The 18,653-nt window shown below is 39.1% G+C and overlaps 1 protein-coding gene across 3 annotated transcripts in view; it reads right to left on the reverse strand.

Annotated features, from left to right (window-relative positions):
• Positions 1-18,653, reverse strand: part of ncam2 (neural cell adhesion molecule 2) — a 372,021-nt gene that overhangs the window by 26,340 nt on the left and 327,028 nt on the right. For all 3 annotated transcript variants that reach the window (XM_005460775.4, XM_005460774.4, XM_019352139.2), the window contains exons 13-15: positions 14,641-14,760; positions 13,344-13,465; positions 8,750-8,924 (exon numbers count right to left, since the gene is read on the reverse strand). In XM_005460775.4, the coding sequence (XP_005460832.1) occupies positions 8,750-8,924; positions 13,344-13,465; positions 14,641-14,760 (417 nt within the window). The remainder of the gene's footprint in view (positions 1-8,749; positions 8,925-13,343; positions 13,466-14,640; positions 14,761-18,653) is intronic.

Raw genomic sequence — 18,653 nt, forward strand, 5'->3', positions numbered from 1 at the left:
CAAAGAAATTCAGCTTCCTTTTCTGTAATTGCTGCTGTCTGAGGTTACGGCTTTTTAAGGAGTAATTCAAGTGTCTGTACCTTGATCTTTGCAGTTACAATTCAAAGTTTAAACTCTGCTTAAGCACAGTTTCTTATGCATGAACAAAAGTTTAAAAGCCAAAAGGTTACAATGCCATGTAACCCCCGAGTGTTGAAGGTCCTACAAGACCCTACCTTGCGTGCAGAATGTTGCTGTACTTCACCACCAACAGTCACTTCCTGTTAACAATGTATTGGCTTCTTTTTCATTGTTTTTCCTCTCTTCACTTTGTCCTTCTATCCCAGCTTCTGTATCTAAGTAGTATTTCAACACTGCAGTGTTGATTCATGACTGTTCCCTCACAGTTCTCAGCATCCCGACTCCCCAAGTCCACAAGATCATTCTTGACTGGAATCTAGAGTTGGGATATCGCCCATACAAGCTGGTTGCAATCAGGCATCATTTCTGAAAATGCTTCTATATTTTTTCTGCCAAAAGGGCTTTCAGAAACTTAACTTTGTCAATATCAAGTTTTTTTTTTCTCCCAACAGAATCTGTCCTAAGAAGGTGTTTGGAGCTGAGACTCACTATCCGTGAAATGTTCAAAAGGACCTTTAAAAAAAAAAAAAAATTTTAATAGCTGATATCAAGGACAATACATGCAGATTTAAGTGTTTTGAGATGGAGATGGTTTCTTTACCCAAGTATTTTTTACCATATTGAAAGCCAAATTTTTTAGTGACACACTGGAAATGATGCCACAACAGACATTAATCTCACAATTCAAGTGGATTCAGGGAAACCGAACATTCATTCATGCATATATAGTCTTATTATCTGTGCCTGCCCATTGATCAAATGCAGATTACAAGCATACGTGGCTAATGTGTCCTAACTTGGTTCAGCCTGTCTGTGATTAACTATGTCCATACTGCGACTGTAGGGTAAGAATATATAATATATTGGGAACCTGGGAATCTTGGATGACTGAAAAGGATTTTCCCAAAAGCCTCTTTGCAGATCAACTCCCAGTTGCTGCACCTTTTATCCATTTCCCAAGAAAATATAAAGAAATCACTTGTGCACAGTATTTCAGAATGCAATTGAATGCCACTGCACTTTAGTGATTAAAAAGGCTAGTCTGTGCATATTTATTTATTTGCATGCCTATTCTCTCCTTCAGTGATCTATAGTAATGTGCGATTATAACTGACACTGATACACTAGAGAGTGCACTCACAGAAAGGTTTTATGTCAATAGCAGTTCATTTTGCACACTGCCACATCCAGAGCAGAGGGATGTCCACCCAGATCTGACTTTGTTATAGTTCATGTGAAGCGACAGCAGTCCTTCTGGACAGTTCTGAATGTAAATGTAAAGTCTTTGTATGTATAAGAATTTCGTCATTGTTGCTACGTGCACACAAATGTACACCTATGGGACACTACAAATCCCAGTTTAATCCCTGGTCACGGGCAAAACAAAGATCAGACAGTCTTCAAACACCATAAGCCATCTGTGTGAGCCATTGTTCCTGCTCGCTTTCCTTTGCGGTAGCTGACATCAATTTTGTCTGATGTTAAAAGTGCTCCCTCGGAAACGCAATCTTTTGATCTCGACAGGATTATCTTTGTTCCATGAATAAATGAGCAAGTAAACACGTAAACACCACCATTGATCTCCTATTATATTGGTCTTCTATACCCCAGTAAGTATTACAATCCGTATATTGACTGTGGTGTATTTTACACAAGGCAAACAAATGTAGGTCTTGGATTAAAGCTTTAACAATTAAAATCCCTGCGGGTCAGCTTTGCTCGTACATCTCTAGACGTCTGACAGTTTTGTCAACTTCAGTCCGAATTTCAGCTTTAATCTGACAATTTTTCCAGCCACACATTCAGCAGCAGATGCAGTTTTTATTTTGGAGTGGCAGTTTCAGAGCAACAGTACTTCAACTGATTATACCGAATGAAGCAATCCACTTTCATATGGAGAAAAACTGAGCAAGGACTTCAGAGACTGCAGTCAGTAAACATAATGTAAATGATGCTTTATTATAAGGCTCCTTTTAATCTCACAAATAGATATTGGGAAGTGTATCAGCTGGTTCAGTATCAGCAGTAACAGCAAGTGATCGCGTTGAGAAAGTTGCATTTTTACACACTAAATGATTGAACAATACTTTTCTTCATTACACTGCTTGGCTTTCATTTTGAAAATTGATGAAAGACTTGATTTATGTAATGGGCAGCTATAAAAGTATTCATTTCCCATTTTGATTTGCTGGCAACACTTCCAGGAAGAAGTTTCATTTGAGCTCCACGGGGGAGGAGAGAGTGCTGCCTAGATTATTTCTTCAAGTGCTTTGATGAGATTATTACGCACAAAATCTATGATGCCTGTTACTATCAAAGCTTTTTATGGCACATGACTGGAAAGAGAAGAAAGCGAAAGCCAGGAAAGAAATGCGGCAGCCACAACAAAGCTTAACACAAGCAGTGTCAGACTATATCAGGCCGCAGGGGCAGATTTAGGCAAACTCGGGCATCATCGTGTCATATTTTTTTCTCTTTTATGTAAGCGAGAGTACAGCGATCGGTGCCAGGTGGAATTACTGTAAAAGCCTGTGTGACTTTAGTCGCTTTCCACGCAAAACAAATAAAAACAACGCCTTCTGTTAGAAAAGGTTTTCTTTTTTATAGTCCTACATGTCAATCTGGTGTACTCTGAGGTTACAAAGAACATGCATAAAATAAAACAATAAACTGCTGTTTTTACTCTTAAATTGGCCCTTGGTTGTCTGATATGCACCACCGCATAAGGCACTGATGACATGATGCATTATGGGACTTAGAGAAGCCTGTTTTAGTGTCATCAAAGTTTACCGCTTATCATATCTACACGAATGAATGAAAGTATTATTATAAAACATTACTCACAGTAAGTAATAACAGTCATGTTCATTTATTTCCATAAGCATGAACCTAATTAAAATGATTTTCTTTTCTGTTAGTCCGTGTGTAACCTTGGCGACTGGTAACGCTTGTGTCATTTAAAATCATTGCAGTACAGACTCGGATCACAGAATAATCAAATAACCAAAAGATTTTTCTAATGTTTAATGTTTATTTAGTTTCCATTCTTTATTTTGTAGGCCTGTGACTAACATTTGAGGGTTTGTGTTATCTGGGAACACATACTGGTGGAGTCCCATCTGTTGTCACTTGCCTTGCAGTCATCAGTGTAATACTGATTGACTCGGTAGCTTGCAGAGCCACCTTTAGCGGCAATAACTTGAAGTAATCATTTTCTTAGTGACTTTATTAGTCTGCCATATTGTTGTGCAGGACTTTAGTCTCACTCTGTGACACAGTGTTGCTGCAGTTCATTAAAGTTTGCGCACACTTATTTATGCACAGCTCTCTTAAGGGCCTAACATGGCATCTTTTCTTTTTTTAGTCATGATTTAGTCTGATTTGCTGCTGTGTTTGGGATCATTGTCCTGTTTCTTGACCAGTCTTTAGCCAAGTTTAGTTGCCAGACAGATGGTCCCATATTTCACTCTAGTATACTTTGGTATACAGAGGAGTTTGTGGTTGACTCAATGACTGAAAGCTGCCCAGGTCATGTGGTGGTAAAACAAGCCCAAATCATCACATCTCCACCACCGTGCTTGTAGGTATGAAATATTTGTGCTGAGATGCTCTGTTTCCAATCCAAAATCCAGCCTTTTCTCATTCCCAAGTTGACCAACAGAAACATGACTGGGATACCGATGGGAAGCTTTCAATCAGTGATTTTCACTATTCAACTGTTTTCGCGCTGCTTTCAAACCATTGTGTAAACGTCTAAATTCATTTGAAAAAGGAGACTCCAAAAAATCTCTCCACCAAGAAAGCTGTGTGGTTTACAAGCCAATAAAAGAATAAACAAATAAAAACTGGTGTTAGAGGGACAATGTTGTAATTGGGTAGGGAAGAACAGCTTATTGGTTGAGAAGGCAAAAAAAAATATTTTGGTATGAAAGAAAAAACTCAACTAAAATAAAATAAAAAGACTCAAAGAAAAGGGAGTAAATTGAAAAGTATTGCAATCAATGGCATTTTTCTTAAAGAATTCTCTGTAAGCGGGACGTGAAAAAGGTTATTCAGCCTTTTACAAACTAAAATAGGATGGAGAAAGCGGATGGATGAGGAGGAAAAAAAGAAAACACCTACTGAATACAGTAGCTGCATAACACACCGAGAGAGAACCGAGGAGAGAAACTGGCTACTGGGAGATAAAAGGTACCTATACAGCCTGACCATATTTTCTGTTTTGGGGAAAAAAAAGAAATAAACACAACTGGATGTTTCTTTCATTAAGTGACACGGTGTTTACACGAGAAGAGGAAAAAGCTAATGCAGTGAATTAGAAAGACGGCCCGCAACTGAGACTAGAAGAGATTTCACTTCTAATACTGTTCATTGGGATAGAAGGACATCTTTAATGTCTAATTTACATCACTGAAGCAGAGAATGTAAAGGTGGAGTCTTTCCCTTTTTCTTTGCTAAAGCTGTATGATCACATCAATATGATTTTGGCTGGAAGTATCAAGATGCCTTTGGTTAATGAAAGTTAAACCTTAAAACAGATATAACTAAGCTATCAGCTGGACTGGGTCAGGGGTTTAGAAATGGGAGTAATTAGAGTGTCCTGTGAGATTTAACCAAGAGACAATGTTTGATAAATGACTGAGTTCTCTGTGAAAATCCTGCTCTGTCCTTGCTGCACGACGTGACAGCTTCCTGCCCTCTCTGTCTACTGTAAACCCCTTTATTGCCTTCGTAGCTGGAAAGCTCGGCCGACTTATTCTTTCAAACAAACACATTAGGAGGAAAAGTGTTTTCTCCCAATTTCACCCTCTTCTCTCTCCCAGGCTCTTTCCCACGATGCACCTAACAAGATAGGACAGCCAATCGAAGTGACCCGCCTTAAGCTTGCCGTTTCCCTTGTCTTGTTTGCTGTTTGAAAAGCAGCCCACACTCTTACAGGCTATTTAGCCAGTGCAATAATGACAGAGGCAAACATCCAAAACAGCACAAATGGATGCGGTAAAAGGCTCCGAGAAGAAAGCAAAACAACACTGAAGCAGCCTTCCTTTGATTTTTTTTCTTTTAAATCACATGTGAAATTGGGGTCTGTAGGGGGAAGTGCATGGGATCAATGAAAGAAAAAACATTTTTATGTCTGTATCGCTTCACATATATTCCAGCTTCAAAGTGTACCCGTGTTGCATGTTATACACTTCAAAGATCTTTTTGCTTTACTGTGCACGTGTGCATTTGCATAAGTGCATGTTTAACAAACTGTGGAGGATTTAGTAAAAAAACACTGTAGTTAGCTAAAAGCTAGAGTTTTAGCTAGCTAAAAGTAGCAAATTTTTAAACAATAACGTTAGGCTAACAGAGTTGTCGCATTGTTTTGTGATTATGTGTGTTCAATGTTCTTATTCCCTTTCAGGAAAATTTAATTTATGTGTTGTCAAAGGTTTGTTAAGTTGCATATGTTAAAAAAATATCACAGCTAGCAAAATAGTTGGTCAAAATTGCAGCTGTTACTTCCAGTGAGTATTTTGCTGTGTTCAGTTTAAGACAGCACTACTCTCACTAAATTTACATGTTATACAAGTACTCTACATAGTGTACTTGCATAGTGTGTATCATATAATAATAGTATCACAATTAAGAAACAGTCACAGAGTCATAGAAGCTAGCTCAACTTGCTAGTCAACACTAGCAGTAAATCATAACAGTTTTCCAATCAAAAGAAAATTATTTTTAAAGATAAACCTAGAACAAACAAAAAGAAAACAAAAAAGCAAAATCTATATGAATGTTACACAGAAGATGCCGCAGCAGCTGTAACCATCTTTGTCTTTAGAATTTTCTAGCTTTTTTTGCCCTCCCCAAACAAAAAAACAAGAAGGCTCAAGTCAAACTATCAGGAGAGAAACAAGCACATACACTGTCATGCAGCAGAACTGCGCAGTCTCAACATAAGAATACCCAAGACCAAGCGCTGAAGAAGTTATCTGTGTTTGTATATTGGCTTATGTAACCGTGTGCGTGTCGCTCTTTCAAATGAGAAGCGAGCTCGACTAGAGACGTTCCATCTGTGCTCCATTCTCAATGAATTTCAGCAGAATTGCAAAGCAGCACCACAGGAGGACCATAAGATAAACAGCGAGAAAAAACAAGAAGAAAAGAATGATATTTTAGAGAAGAAAAGTACAGCCTGAGGGTATTTTCACTCGTGCTCTGCTGGGTTTCTTTGAAGCGAACCGTGGTGTGATTGTAATACTTGTGCTGTTTATTAGAGCAGACGAGAATGAAGCCCTAGCAAGGACGCCGACAGTCAGAGTAGCTGAACAGGAGAATGGTGATACATTTACAAGAACCTTGAGGTGAAAGCATAAATAAGACCAGTCAAAAAATATAATGTTACTAGCAATATTTCTGATAAAAACAAAAAGCAACAATATTAGCATCTTGACGTGTTTGGCCAAATCCCAAAAGGGCAAATACAATAATATTAGGCACATTCTATATGGTGACAAATCTTAAAGCAGAAAATACTTGGCATTGTTGCATGATGAGTGGCTAAAATCTACAGTCAGATTACTGACTATTCACCGAATGCTATTTTTTGACATGCCATCATTACAAGAAATTTTGTTTTGGCCATTTACTTTATAACCATAGCTCAGTTTGTAATGTTGGGAAATATTTACATCCCTTACATTTTAGGTCCTTTTTTGGCCAGTAATTAGCACAATGTAAAATATGTTAAATTTTCCCTTAGTTCCTGCTTGCAGGAACTACTGTAATTCATTATCATCAGGTGGCTCTGAAAGCTCCCAGAACAGCTTTCAGTTGATCCAAATGTTGAAGTGAGACTATTGACAGGGACTAGAAAGACAGATCATATGTTTTCCATCTTGGCTTCTAGAGTTTCTAAAAGTATAACGGGAAGCTTCAACTTTCAGGCCTCTCTCCTGTGGAACCAGCTCCCACTATGGATTTGGGAGACAGACATCCTCTCTACTTTTAAGATTAGGCTTAAAACTTTCCTTTTTTTAATAAAGCTTATAGTTAGGATTGGATCATATGATCCTGAACCTCTCCTTAGTTATGCTGCATTAAGCCTAGGCTGCTTTGAGCTTCCCATGCTGCACTGAACACTTCTTCACTCACTTCTTCTCACTCTCCATTTGTTTATACACCATTACTGCTTTTAATCATTAGTAATTATGAAACTCTGGCTTTTTCCTATATTGTCTATGTGTCTTTTGTGCTGCCTTTCTAATATTCTAGGGTCTTTACCCTAGAATATAAAGCCCCTTGAGGCAACTCTGCTCTTAATTGGTGCTTTCTAAACAAACCTAAGTTGAACTAAATTTAACCACAGGTGCTTTCCACATCCAAGTTTTATCCACTTTTACTGCTCCATCGTATTACCATGGTTTAGCAGCATGGCTCAAGTTTCACAGGCAGAAAACAACTCTCTTTTCCCCATCAGGACTTCAGCGTATGTAGCACCAGCCTCAGGTAGGCAGACAGAAGCAGATGGGTTACTCCAAGGCAAAGCATCGTGAAAACAAAGTCAAAAAAATCTTTTTCTTCTTTTCATCTATACAGACTCAAAAGGAATACTATGAGCAAACTACTTCATTACTATTTCAACAGCATTTGTATAGAAAAGATACTGTCCAATGCTGTCCCAGCGATCACTGTGAATCCATGCAGTGACTGTGGTCTGGAACTGCTGACTGTATCGCTAAATGGGCCACATTTATAGTCTTTCTGTTTTTGGGACACCGACATCCACCTGTCCCTTTCACCTCATGCAACTGTGTGCTTCTTGTCTCTCAGCTTGAAAACCTGTGGTCTCGAGTAAGCACTGGTGCGCACAAGTCCTGAAGCAGTTTTAAAGGGGACTGCACTAATGCACTGAAGTCAAGGCTGCTGCTCAAGCTTCTTGTAAAAAAACAAAACACTCTTCCCTTAATCGTTTGAAAACGTGATCCTGATAATGCAAATCGCTATCCGGGTACAATATATTTTGGGATCATGATCCTGTTAGAGATTACTAGTTTCAATAGTTCACCCTTTACAGCTTCTTTCACTTTGTGGAGTATTGCTCTAATACTTAATATCTGTTCTCCAAACTCTCCAGTTAGTTGTTTTGTTTGCTCACTTTTTCTTATGCCTTCAAAAAACTGGCCAAATGTAGTCAAACTAAGGACGTTTTGGCTTTTCAGAGCGGAAAAATTCTCAGCTTTTCAACGCACCTCTAAAAGACTTCGGAGTAAAGTGCTTCTCTGTGGGATTTAAACCCCATTCGACAATCATACAGAGAGAAATCTGTTGCCGGAGAGGCCGGGGCACTATTTCTACGATGACAGCAGCATCATTTGTCCAGAAAGCGAAGCAGCAACAAGGGCTGGTGCGTTTTCAGGCTCGCTTTATCTTGACTGGAACATCTTGCTCTCTTGCTTTTGTTATCGTCAGCGCTCTTTCTAGTGGCACGAATAACACCCCACTTAACACAACAAGTTCAAAAGTGTTCTTTGGGGACTTTCAAAAGGCATTTAAGAGCAACTCAAGAAGGCATCTATGAGAAAGTGGAAATGTTAAAAAAGGGCAAATTACAAGCCGAAGTTTTCCTCTATCATGCTTTTACCTGTAATGTCAGGTTTCTGTGGCATGAAGAACTGATAGAAGGTGGGCTCCGACAGGCCTTTCACGTTGCGCGCTGTGATTTCCACTTCATATCTCGTGTTCCACTGGAGCGGGTGCAGCAAGGCATGGTCCTTCGCACCTGGAACGAGCTTGGTCATCCACTGTTCCTCTTTATCCTGATGGAGGGAGGGGGTAAGAGAGGGATAGAAAGATAAAGAGTATCAAAAGACACCCTTATTACCTGGTTTTAATCAAAGCTCTATGTTTCACTTTGAATCAAAGGCGATCAGAGAAAGTGTTGTTGTATTTGATAAACAGCAATTTAGCCTTTGTGTTTTTAATCTGGGAGTTTTGAGAGTTACTACAATCAGCCTCGGTTGTGAAACGCCCCCACAGATGTGTTTGAATAGGTATAAAGAAACAGTAATCCCGAGCCTGTCATCGGTATCACACAAGTTCTCTTTGTGGCCTCAGCCTTTTGTCTCTACTCCTTCCCGAGCCTTTGTAAAGAAACCAACTGCAAACAAAGCACTGGAAACTGAAGAGTCAGTCTGAGAGCGTGGCGCTGAAAGCATGCTAACTGTACTATGTGCTTATTAGTCTCGCCTCCTTCACACTTTTTTCCTCCCTGAGTTTGAGAACCATTAAAAATGGGATTTTACAAAAGTCAAGGTGCAGGACTTAAACACATGTAACATTTCATCTGAATTGTAAGATCCTGACTAACGAGTCTGTGCAAAAACTGAGTGTAGCAATCCCAGCAGATCAGCTGACCTCCATGCCAACTCACATCAACCAATGGATCAGGTGCCTTCTACTGTAGGGCTTGCTATTTAAGCTACTTTGCAACTAAATCTGCAAGTTGCTTTGCAACCCACTTTTACCCCTGTACTTTTCTGCATTCACAAATTCATCTATTTCGATAAGATTCCCAAACCACTGGCAGAAATGATAAACGGACTAGCTCTTATATAGTGCTTTTCTACTTAAACACTCAAAGGCCTTTATACAACATGCCTCATTCACAAATTAACACCCATTCACACAGTTACTTTTTGTAATACCTAAGTGCTTTCTAGCTAACTTTCACACACATTCCCTCGACCATGAATTGGAGAGGAACTTAGGGTTCAGTATCTTCTGCAAAGCATGCAGACTGGAGGCTGGAGCAAGCAAGGGGCAAACCACTAACTTTCAAACTAGGAGATAACCTGTTCTACCGCCTGAGCTACGGCCACCTCATAAACTGACAGAGCAGATCCTGAACATGACAGAGCCTCCACCGTGTTCTACAGATCGCTATAGATACACACTCTAGTACCTCTCCTCTGACCTACTCTGTACATTTTGACAACAACATTCCTAAAATTTCAAGCTTGGATTTATCACTGTAAAACACAACAACAAACAAAGTCTGGCTCCAATCAAAAAATGATGATACTTAAAATATCAGCAAAGACCTGTTTTATGATGATTCAAAAACACACATTTTCAGGGTGAATCTTCATGAGGGTCCGCAATGTCATGTCTGATGTCAGTGAGGTAGCAGAATAAAGTCAATACCTCCCATTATAAATGCCCACAGATAAAAATAACAATCTTCTTCTGCCTAAAGCGATCCTTACTGAAATGCTGTCTGCTTTCAGGCTCTCTGTTCCATCCACAGTGAAGCAGTTTGTGTGTTCCTGACGCCAGACAGTGGGGTGTGAAGCATCTGCACTGGCATCCTTCTCGGCCTCCAAAAGCCTCGCTGAGACTTCCTGACCCTCTTTTCAGCAGCATGGTTTTATTATTTTAAATCTCTGTCACTTTCTCAATGAGACAGAGAAATGCCTGCTTGGACACATTAGCACTGGGGAGATAGGAGATTTGGACCAGCCTAAATCCACTTAGTCCTGTGGAGAGTTTTTGTGCGAGTGCCATCTATTCTGCTTCCTGGCCTCAACTCAGTCGCTCCTCTTATCTGGTGAGTTTAAGCTGCTTTTTGCATTTTTAACACACACACACACACACACACACACACACACAATATCAACTACTTAAATGGATGAGTGAATCCCGAGTGCTCACATGTGTACCCCCATTTAGAACAAGTAAGTGAAACAAGGGCTGAAAAAAAGATACTCAAGAAGCATCATCTAGTAAACTCAGTCACAACATGTCAAACGAAAGTGTCACACACACTCCAGTGGAAGGAAACAGAATTCCCAGTATCGTGTGCTGTCTAATGACTGTCAAAAAAAGACATACTTGGAACTATTAGAAAACACTGACTCCTGCTGAATTTGTTCTCATTTTTCTTGATTTTGAAAATAGTTTCTAAAATCTGCCAACTGTGATGGGTTTATTGTTAAAAAAGACTAGTAATCGAAAAAAAGCCTTAATGACAACAAAAAACACATTGAATGAACAAGTGAAACCTGCTTAAAAATGCAGCAGCAGAAAACAGTGTTACCAATCACTACAGGTTCTTTATGCCAAATCAGATTAAAGTTACTGGACTTTGAAGCATAAAAAAAGGCCCCCAACTCAAAGGATGAACTATTGTCTACACATAACAGACAACGTAGCAAAAAGAAAATAACTAAGTTGTCAGTTTGTTACTAGCAGCCTGCCACAAAAACACATTATTTGTTCCCATTTCTGTAGATGAATCTATGAAAATGCCAAAGACTACACAGTGTGAGACAGGCATAAAACAGTATTTTGCAACAACAAAGTGATCCCAAAGAGCTATTAGCTGACAACTTGCCATATCTCAACATGGTGTTCTTAAAAAAATCAGAAAACTGCTTAAGTGGGGAAGAAAAGAAGAAGTGCCAGGCCTAAAAAGCTGTCTACACTGGATGAACAGTATCTGAAAATCATGTCGAAAATCAACATTCCCTTTAAGACAGAAGGGAAAGAAAAGGAACACACACATGTAAAGAAAGCTCTTAAAACATGTGGTTATCCCAACTGGGCTTTCATCAAATCACCAAAGATGCACAGGAAAGAAGGTCAGACATCAACTAGGAAAAACAGAAGGACAAACAGAACAACACTGTCATCCCTTATGCAGCAGGTTTATCAGAGAAACTCAGGAGAGTCCTCTCCAAGCACGACATCCAAGTGTACTTCAGACCCTGGTTTATCCCAAAGACAAACTACACAACATAGTATATGCTGTGCTGTGCAGCCAGGAATGATCAGACCTCAACATCGGAGAAACCAAACAGCCACTTCATAAATGCATGGCACAACATAGAAGGGCCACCTCGACAGGACAAGACTCAGCTGTACGTAGGCATCTAAAGGACAAAGGTCATTCTTTCGAGGATACCAATGTTCACATTTTGGACAGAGAAGACAGATGGTTTGAAAGAGGAGTAAAAGAAGCCATCTATGTCTACAGTGAACAACCATCTTTGAACAGAGGGGTGGTTTACAGCACCAACTGTCTGCCATCTATAATCCAGTTTTGAAGAAACTTAAAGAAGTCCAGTCGCTTTTCTCTTCAACCTTAGAACATTCATAACATTCATAGAAAAACAAACAGTGGAATCCTATCAGTCATGGATTGACCTCCCCAGAGCCCAGACCTCAAGATTATTAAAGCAGTGTGGGATCATGTTGACAGAGAACAGAACAAAAGGCAGAAACATCCAAATAAGAGCTTTGAATGTCCTTCAAGAAGCCTGGAGAACTATTCCTGAAGACTACTTAAAGACATGACAAGAAAGCTGCCTAAGAGAGTTCAGACTGTGCTGACGAATAAAGGTGGTCATAACAAATATTGACTTCCAAGCTCATTAGAATTGTAAATACTCTGTTTTTGCCTTATATACTGTATTTCGATGTATATTTGCACATTTCAGTACATCAGTGCACCCTTTTCCCCCATTTTCCTAGCAAAATGAGGTGGCTCAAGACTTTTTGGACTATTGTAATTCACTAATAGGACATAAAATGCTACTTTCTTTGTATTTCAGCTTTTACTCTGTCCTTTCAGATTTCTCTCCAAAAAGCAACAAGCATGTGTAATTTGCTACCTGGAAAGGTAGCAATTGTGAGTTAAACTGCTGACCTAAGGCTGGAAAAATGAACGAGTGACAAATAAGTAGTGCCGTTGATTTAATGTGACCATTTCACAACGAGGACAAAAAGGCCGTGAAATGACTCACTAAAACTTTCAAATGCAATGACATGACATGAAAAACACCCTAAAAGCAGCCTGCTACGATTTAAACTTTGTGCTTCCAGCTGATTAATGATACAGAAATACAAATGGAGGCCAGTAATTTGAAGGTTTAAAATTGCAGCAGCATTTCAGTCATCCTTTCTAAAAAAAAAAAAAAAAAAAGGTTAAGAAAGATTTTTTTTTTTTTTTGTACAAAACAAGAAAGTACAAAATGTGAACCTTCTACCTGTTTTAAATGTGCCTGCTTTTATTTACCTTGCACATTAAAGTGGATGGGAGTGACTGGAGCAGGGATACGTTAATGAAGGTATTAATGTATCAAACGGGACTTGCCACTTATAGAGGCTCGATATAGTGGGGCTGTCATGAGAGACTTGAAGGCAGCAGCTGTGTTTAACTGTAATAAATCACTCACAGTCTTGTACTTGACTATATATTCCACAATGGGCATGCCTCCGTCGTCCTGCTTGACCAGCCCCAGCCTGTAGGCCCTGCCCATGTCCCTCTGCCCGTGGACTGCTGGCGGACTCGGCTCTCCTGAGGAAGACATGAGGCAGAGGCTTCAGCTGAGATGTAAAACAATATGTCTTTGTGTGTGTGTGTGTGTGTGTGTGTGTGTGTGTGTGTGTGTGTGTGTGTGTGTGTGTGTGTGTGTGTGTGTGTCTGTGTGTTGGAATGTGCATTCCCAAGGAGGGGAGCAGGTGGCAACGTGAGATATGAGATAAGGATGCAGTACAAGGAGAAATAAGGTTTAAAGCTGAATTAAATTCGTATTACAAGGTAACTCCCACTGCCTGGCTATAATTAATGTTGACTCCAGGTTTTTATTATTCACTGTATTTTGCTAATTGGGTCTTCTTTCTAACATTCATTCTCAGAAGCTGCACTGCTGTATAATATTAAGGATGGAAACACTTTTCCTGTGGCCTTGCCTGGATTTACTGCAATCCCACCGTGCCAGATTGCTAGAATAAATAAAATGCTTATCGTAAACCCCTGCAGTGCATAATTTTTAATGCAGCAGTTTTACATCAAGACACAAATTTGACAGGATCTATTTCCAAGCCCAAATAATCTGAATTCATATCAGAGAAACAGGAGCAGGAAGCCGTCTCTGATAGAAACATGGCAAGGCTGCAGAGGATTGCAAATAGGCTTCATTTCACTAAGGTGCTGGTGCCTTGAATAGATTCCTGAAGAATGTTTGCATTCCAGTCGCGTGTCTTTATTATGATCTATAGTTTCCATAGATCTTTTATTTAATCTGTATTTTCTAACCCTAACAGCTGATATATGCCAGCAGCTAACAATTAACCCAGTGTAACTACTATCAAACTATTATATATTAATAATATATTATTTCATTCCATACGATGTGGTCAGAAATGTACATATACTCCTCATGGCCATGAATGTCATGGTATATTTGGACTTTTAATGATTTCTTTGAAGTGTTCTTTTTCCAGGGCAGAGTGATTGTACAGCATACATCTTTAATAACTTACTAATTGGGTGTGCTGTTCACGTTTGTTTTTTGGGGGAATTTTCTAGCAAGTTGTACTTCAACCAGACGCTTTTTGCAGCCATCAACAAGTTTCTGGCATAATTCTTGCTGGAAATTTGACCACTCATGCCCATGACCAGTGGATGTAAACTTTTGACCACATCTGTATATGCGACTGATTCAGATTTGAATAAGTAAGCGGACTTACGGATGGGTAAAGTCTGGAAGGTCTCCGTGTGGCTGAAGTCGCCCTGGCCCTTTCCGTTGACAGCTGCCACTCGAACCTCGTATGTTGTGTTGGGCTCCAGTCCTGTCAGCACAACTGTGGCTGCAGAGACACAGGAACAACATCGTGTCACCTGGAAGCAAGTGGTGACCATCCATCATGCAGATAGCAAAGCAAGTCATTAAGAAAGGGAGCTGGTTATCTTTCAGAGGGTTTCCAATGTCGTTGGAAGACAAGGAAAAAAGGGGAAATGGCAGCCTGCTGCCTGTTGTTTAGACCCCTCCACCTAGTATCCACCTGTAGGCTCCTGTGCCTATATGACTTCCCAACTTATTTGCAGGAAGTGTAGATCCCAAACTTTAATAGCTATATTCTGCTGCTAATAAATTATTCAAAATCTCACTTGTCTGACTGAAATATGTTCAATGGTTTATTGACCTGTTAAAACTAACTAGTTTAGACAGTTTGGCAGAGCAGGCTTTTATAATAGAGAGAGAGTTGGTGTGGTGGGAATAATGGTGCAAACTTATAAAAATTGTGGACTTTTCTTTTTTCTTAAAAGGAAGGTATTATACACTCTTGAGCACATGAATCCCAAACACTTCTAGAGACTTCCTGTAGAGAAGGTAACTGATGATAACTCCCTCCCCACTTCCAAGAACTACCCGGCATTCATCTTTTGTTGTTGTTGTTGTTGTTTTCACTGACACTATTAATAGGAACTGTGAACTAATGTAATTGCCAGCCGGTGGTTGGTAGTGAAACATGGGCTCTCGCTGTCGTCTCGTATTTTCTCATAATCCTACTTCAACCTCTTCATTTTCGCTCCAGATTGCTTCGCTGCAGCGGATACCGAGTAGCAAGCTGAAGGGAATTTCGTGCAAGGATTTTTATATTTCCCCCTGATGAGCCACAATCACACTGTATTTCCAACATATCATGTAGGCGCAATAAAGTTTGGACTTCACTGCTGGTTCATTTCTCTCTGTTTTGTTCTAGAAGGGTCAACATAATAGCTGTTTGCACTTTTTTAATGGTGGTGGCCATTGATGAATTCATACTTCTGACAATTTACTGTACATTTACAGCTGGACCAATCACAGTAACACTCAGGTCTCTCAAGGTTAGCTGAAACAAGAGACCTTAAGATTGAGTTGTATGAAGTACAGTAGTTAATAGATCCTGAAGCACAGACAGGAAAAAAGGAGGGCACAATCAACCGTTCAAAGAGTTAAGAAAAGTATGAAAAAGTTCCTGCAGTCCAAAAGCATCTACATTAAGAATGGCATTAATTAGACTAGTACTGATACAGCAGTTTTCTGGCCTTACTGAGCAGTCATAGAACTTTTTACACTATAAACTACATGCAAAGTCACATTTGAAAGCCTTTTAAAGTGTCTGTGTGGTTCAGCATCTTGCCCAAGGACTCTTTGACATGAAGACTGGAAAAGCCAGGAATTAAACTTGTGAAACTTCTACCACCATACTTACAACCGTTTAAATTGATCTATTGCACTTGTTTGTTTGTTCTTTATATTGACTTAAATGCATTATTAGTGTTTAGTCTGTGAAATATAGAGAGCTAGATGCATGCAATGAAAGTTAGATTTTCTATCTATCATGGGTCATTTGTTCCAAGAATAAAAGCATTAACTGTGGTTCTAAAATATAAGGGAGCAACCACTTGACTCTGCTAAATGATCAATAATGAAAAACATAAGAAGATTTAGAAACTCACCTTCAACAAAGTCATAGCAAACAGTGTAGTGGAAGAGTACATGTGCCTCTGACTCTAATGAAACCGCAGTAAAATATCAGATAGAATATTAATACGATAGTAACTCGGAGAACTGTGCAATGCGTCACATTCGTACTGTAAATTACATCTAATATTGAAGAAAACAGGCAATCTCATTATCAGACCACATTACAGATTCCTATTTAAATTCTACAGTCACTTGAGCCCATTTGCATAACCGTCACAACTCAGAAAATCCGGGAGAGAGTGTGTAGTGTAATGAGCTTGAGTGAAAGTTGTTGTTTTTGTTAGTCTGCACAAATTAAATACTTGACTGGTAATAGGTGCTTTTGCAGTTCTTTAGTCCTGGAACTGAAAACAAATTCTGCAATTTGCAGCCGTGCTAGGTTCATTCCAGGCTGTAAGCGGACATTTCAATTTGGGCAGAAGCATTCAAATGAAACGAGGCCAGGCGTCTCATTATATGGAAGGGTTTATTGTGTAAGGATTTTCTGCTGAGGTTATCTGAAATGGCTTCTATGATTATATGACGCCACTTGGTGTGGCTTGTAATTAGTCAGGCTCATTTTTTAATATTTCTACTTTCGCATACAGAGACAAATTTATCTATATTAAATTGACAATCTTGTGCGTTGTTCCTTTGTTCTTCTACACTATCTGCTTATATATGTCTATATGTGATATATGTATTTTTTTTTAAGTTCACTGCTAAAGTGCTACTTCCTATTTAGTATTCACCTCACTGCATCTCCATACTGTAATTGACTCTGAAATGAGGGGATATTAGTGATAAGCCCTTCAGGTTTGTCAGACCCGCTTATCACCCGACCATTCGTCCTCTGGCTTTCATTTTCCATCCATCCATCTATCCATCCATCCTTCACCTCATGGTGTACTTTCCACCAACAGGCTCAGAAATCAATTTGCAGTCATAAAGCATAGGAAGAGGAGGAATGCGATCTTTCAGCTCAGACAGGTTCTGCGGCACTCCCCATGAGGTGTTTGAGTTTCGTCATGACCCAACAACATCTCAGGGCCAAGGCTTTGAAGGAGCACATGGCACCTCATGCAATACGGTCGAAACCGTATTGCATGAGGTGTTAGTTGGTGTATGTTAGGCAGACAGAGAGAAATATTGATTTAAGCTAGATAGGATAATCTGCTGTGTTGAGGCATAATCTTCGCAGTCTGATAACTAAGTTTGAAACTGTGTGAACAGCTTTCTTTACATTCAACCGAGTTTGAGGAGGTCATTTAAATATTTGAGTTTATTGATTAGTTTATCGACATAGATTAAGTTGACAATGCTTTCACAGTAAATTATTTACATTTCTGTTTTTTTTAATGTATTATTTAGATAATTTAATATTTATGTACTCATCTTTAAAACAGTGAGAATAACGTAACTGTTGTGTGGATCCCTCATATTTACTCATTGACTCTATATAAAAGATCCTGAGTTCACTTATTGTTTGTGAAGTTGAAGCATCAACCTGAGCTTGATTGGTTACATTGTAACCCAGGTTCTCTGAGGGGAGAGAATATCGTGCCACTCTAGTTATTCTACATCTACGGCACTTGACAGATGTTGACATGGTAATTCCAAAACATATATGTAGGTGTTGGATTTAGACATAAAGCACTTGAGTGCATAGCATAAAAATACACTTTGGCCTCTAGTGTAAAGTGTGTGAAGACTAGAAAGGTGGTATATAAATCCCATTCTACTTCATCACCTTCCTGGTTCCTGTTACTTCATTTAGAAGTAACACAGCATGCCAACATGTTAGTAATGTGCTGTGTAGCAGATGCTCCTTCATAATCAGTTCCATACTAGACAGGACTGTGATTGCCAAAATGATCATCAAGTTCTGTTAAATAAGACATGAAACAACCAACTATGACTACAAACTTCTTAGGAAAGTCTTTACTTAGGTTGTATATTAAGTAAGAATTGGGTTTACTTAATGACGGACTTCAGTGTAGTCAGATAACCTTTTCAAATCATGATTTTTTTATTCCCAAAAAAATTTATAGAAAACTGAAAAACACAGAAAACACATGAAACCTGAAAAATAAGAAAGCATTTTACACATCATTAGACTGTAGAAAACTCACGAGGCTTAAAGTGAAAATATGAGTAAGAATCAGTTTTTGACAGTGTTTTCAACTTGCTGGTATATGCTGGTAAAAAATCTCGAGATTTCCATAAAATAAGCTGAGAATGTAGATAGAT

Source organism: Oreochromis niloticus, linkage group LG23, assembly GCF_001858045.2.
Source record: "Oreochromis niloticus isolate F11D_XX linkage group LG23, O_niloticus_UMD_NMBU, whole genome shotgun sequence".
NCBI lineage: Eukaryota > Metazoa > Chordata > Actinopteri > Cichliformes > Cichlidae > Oreochromis > Oreochromis niloticus.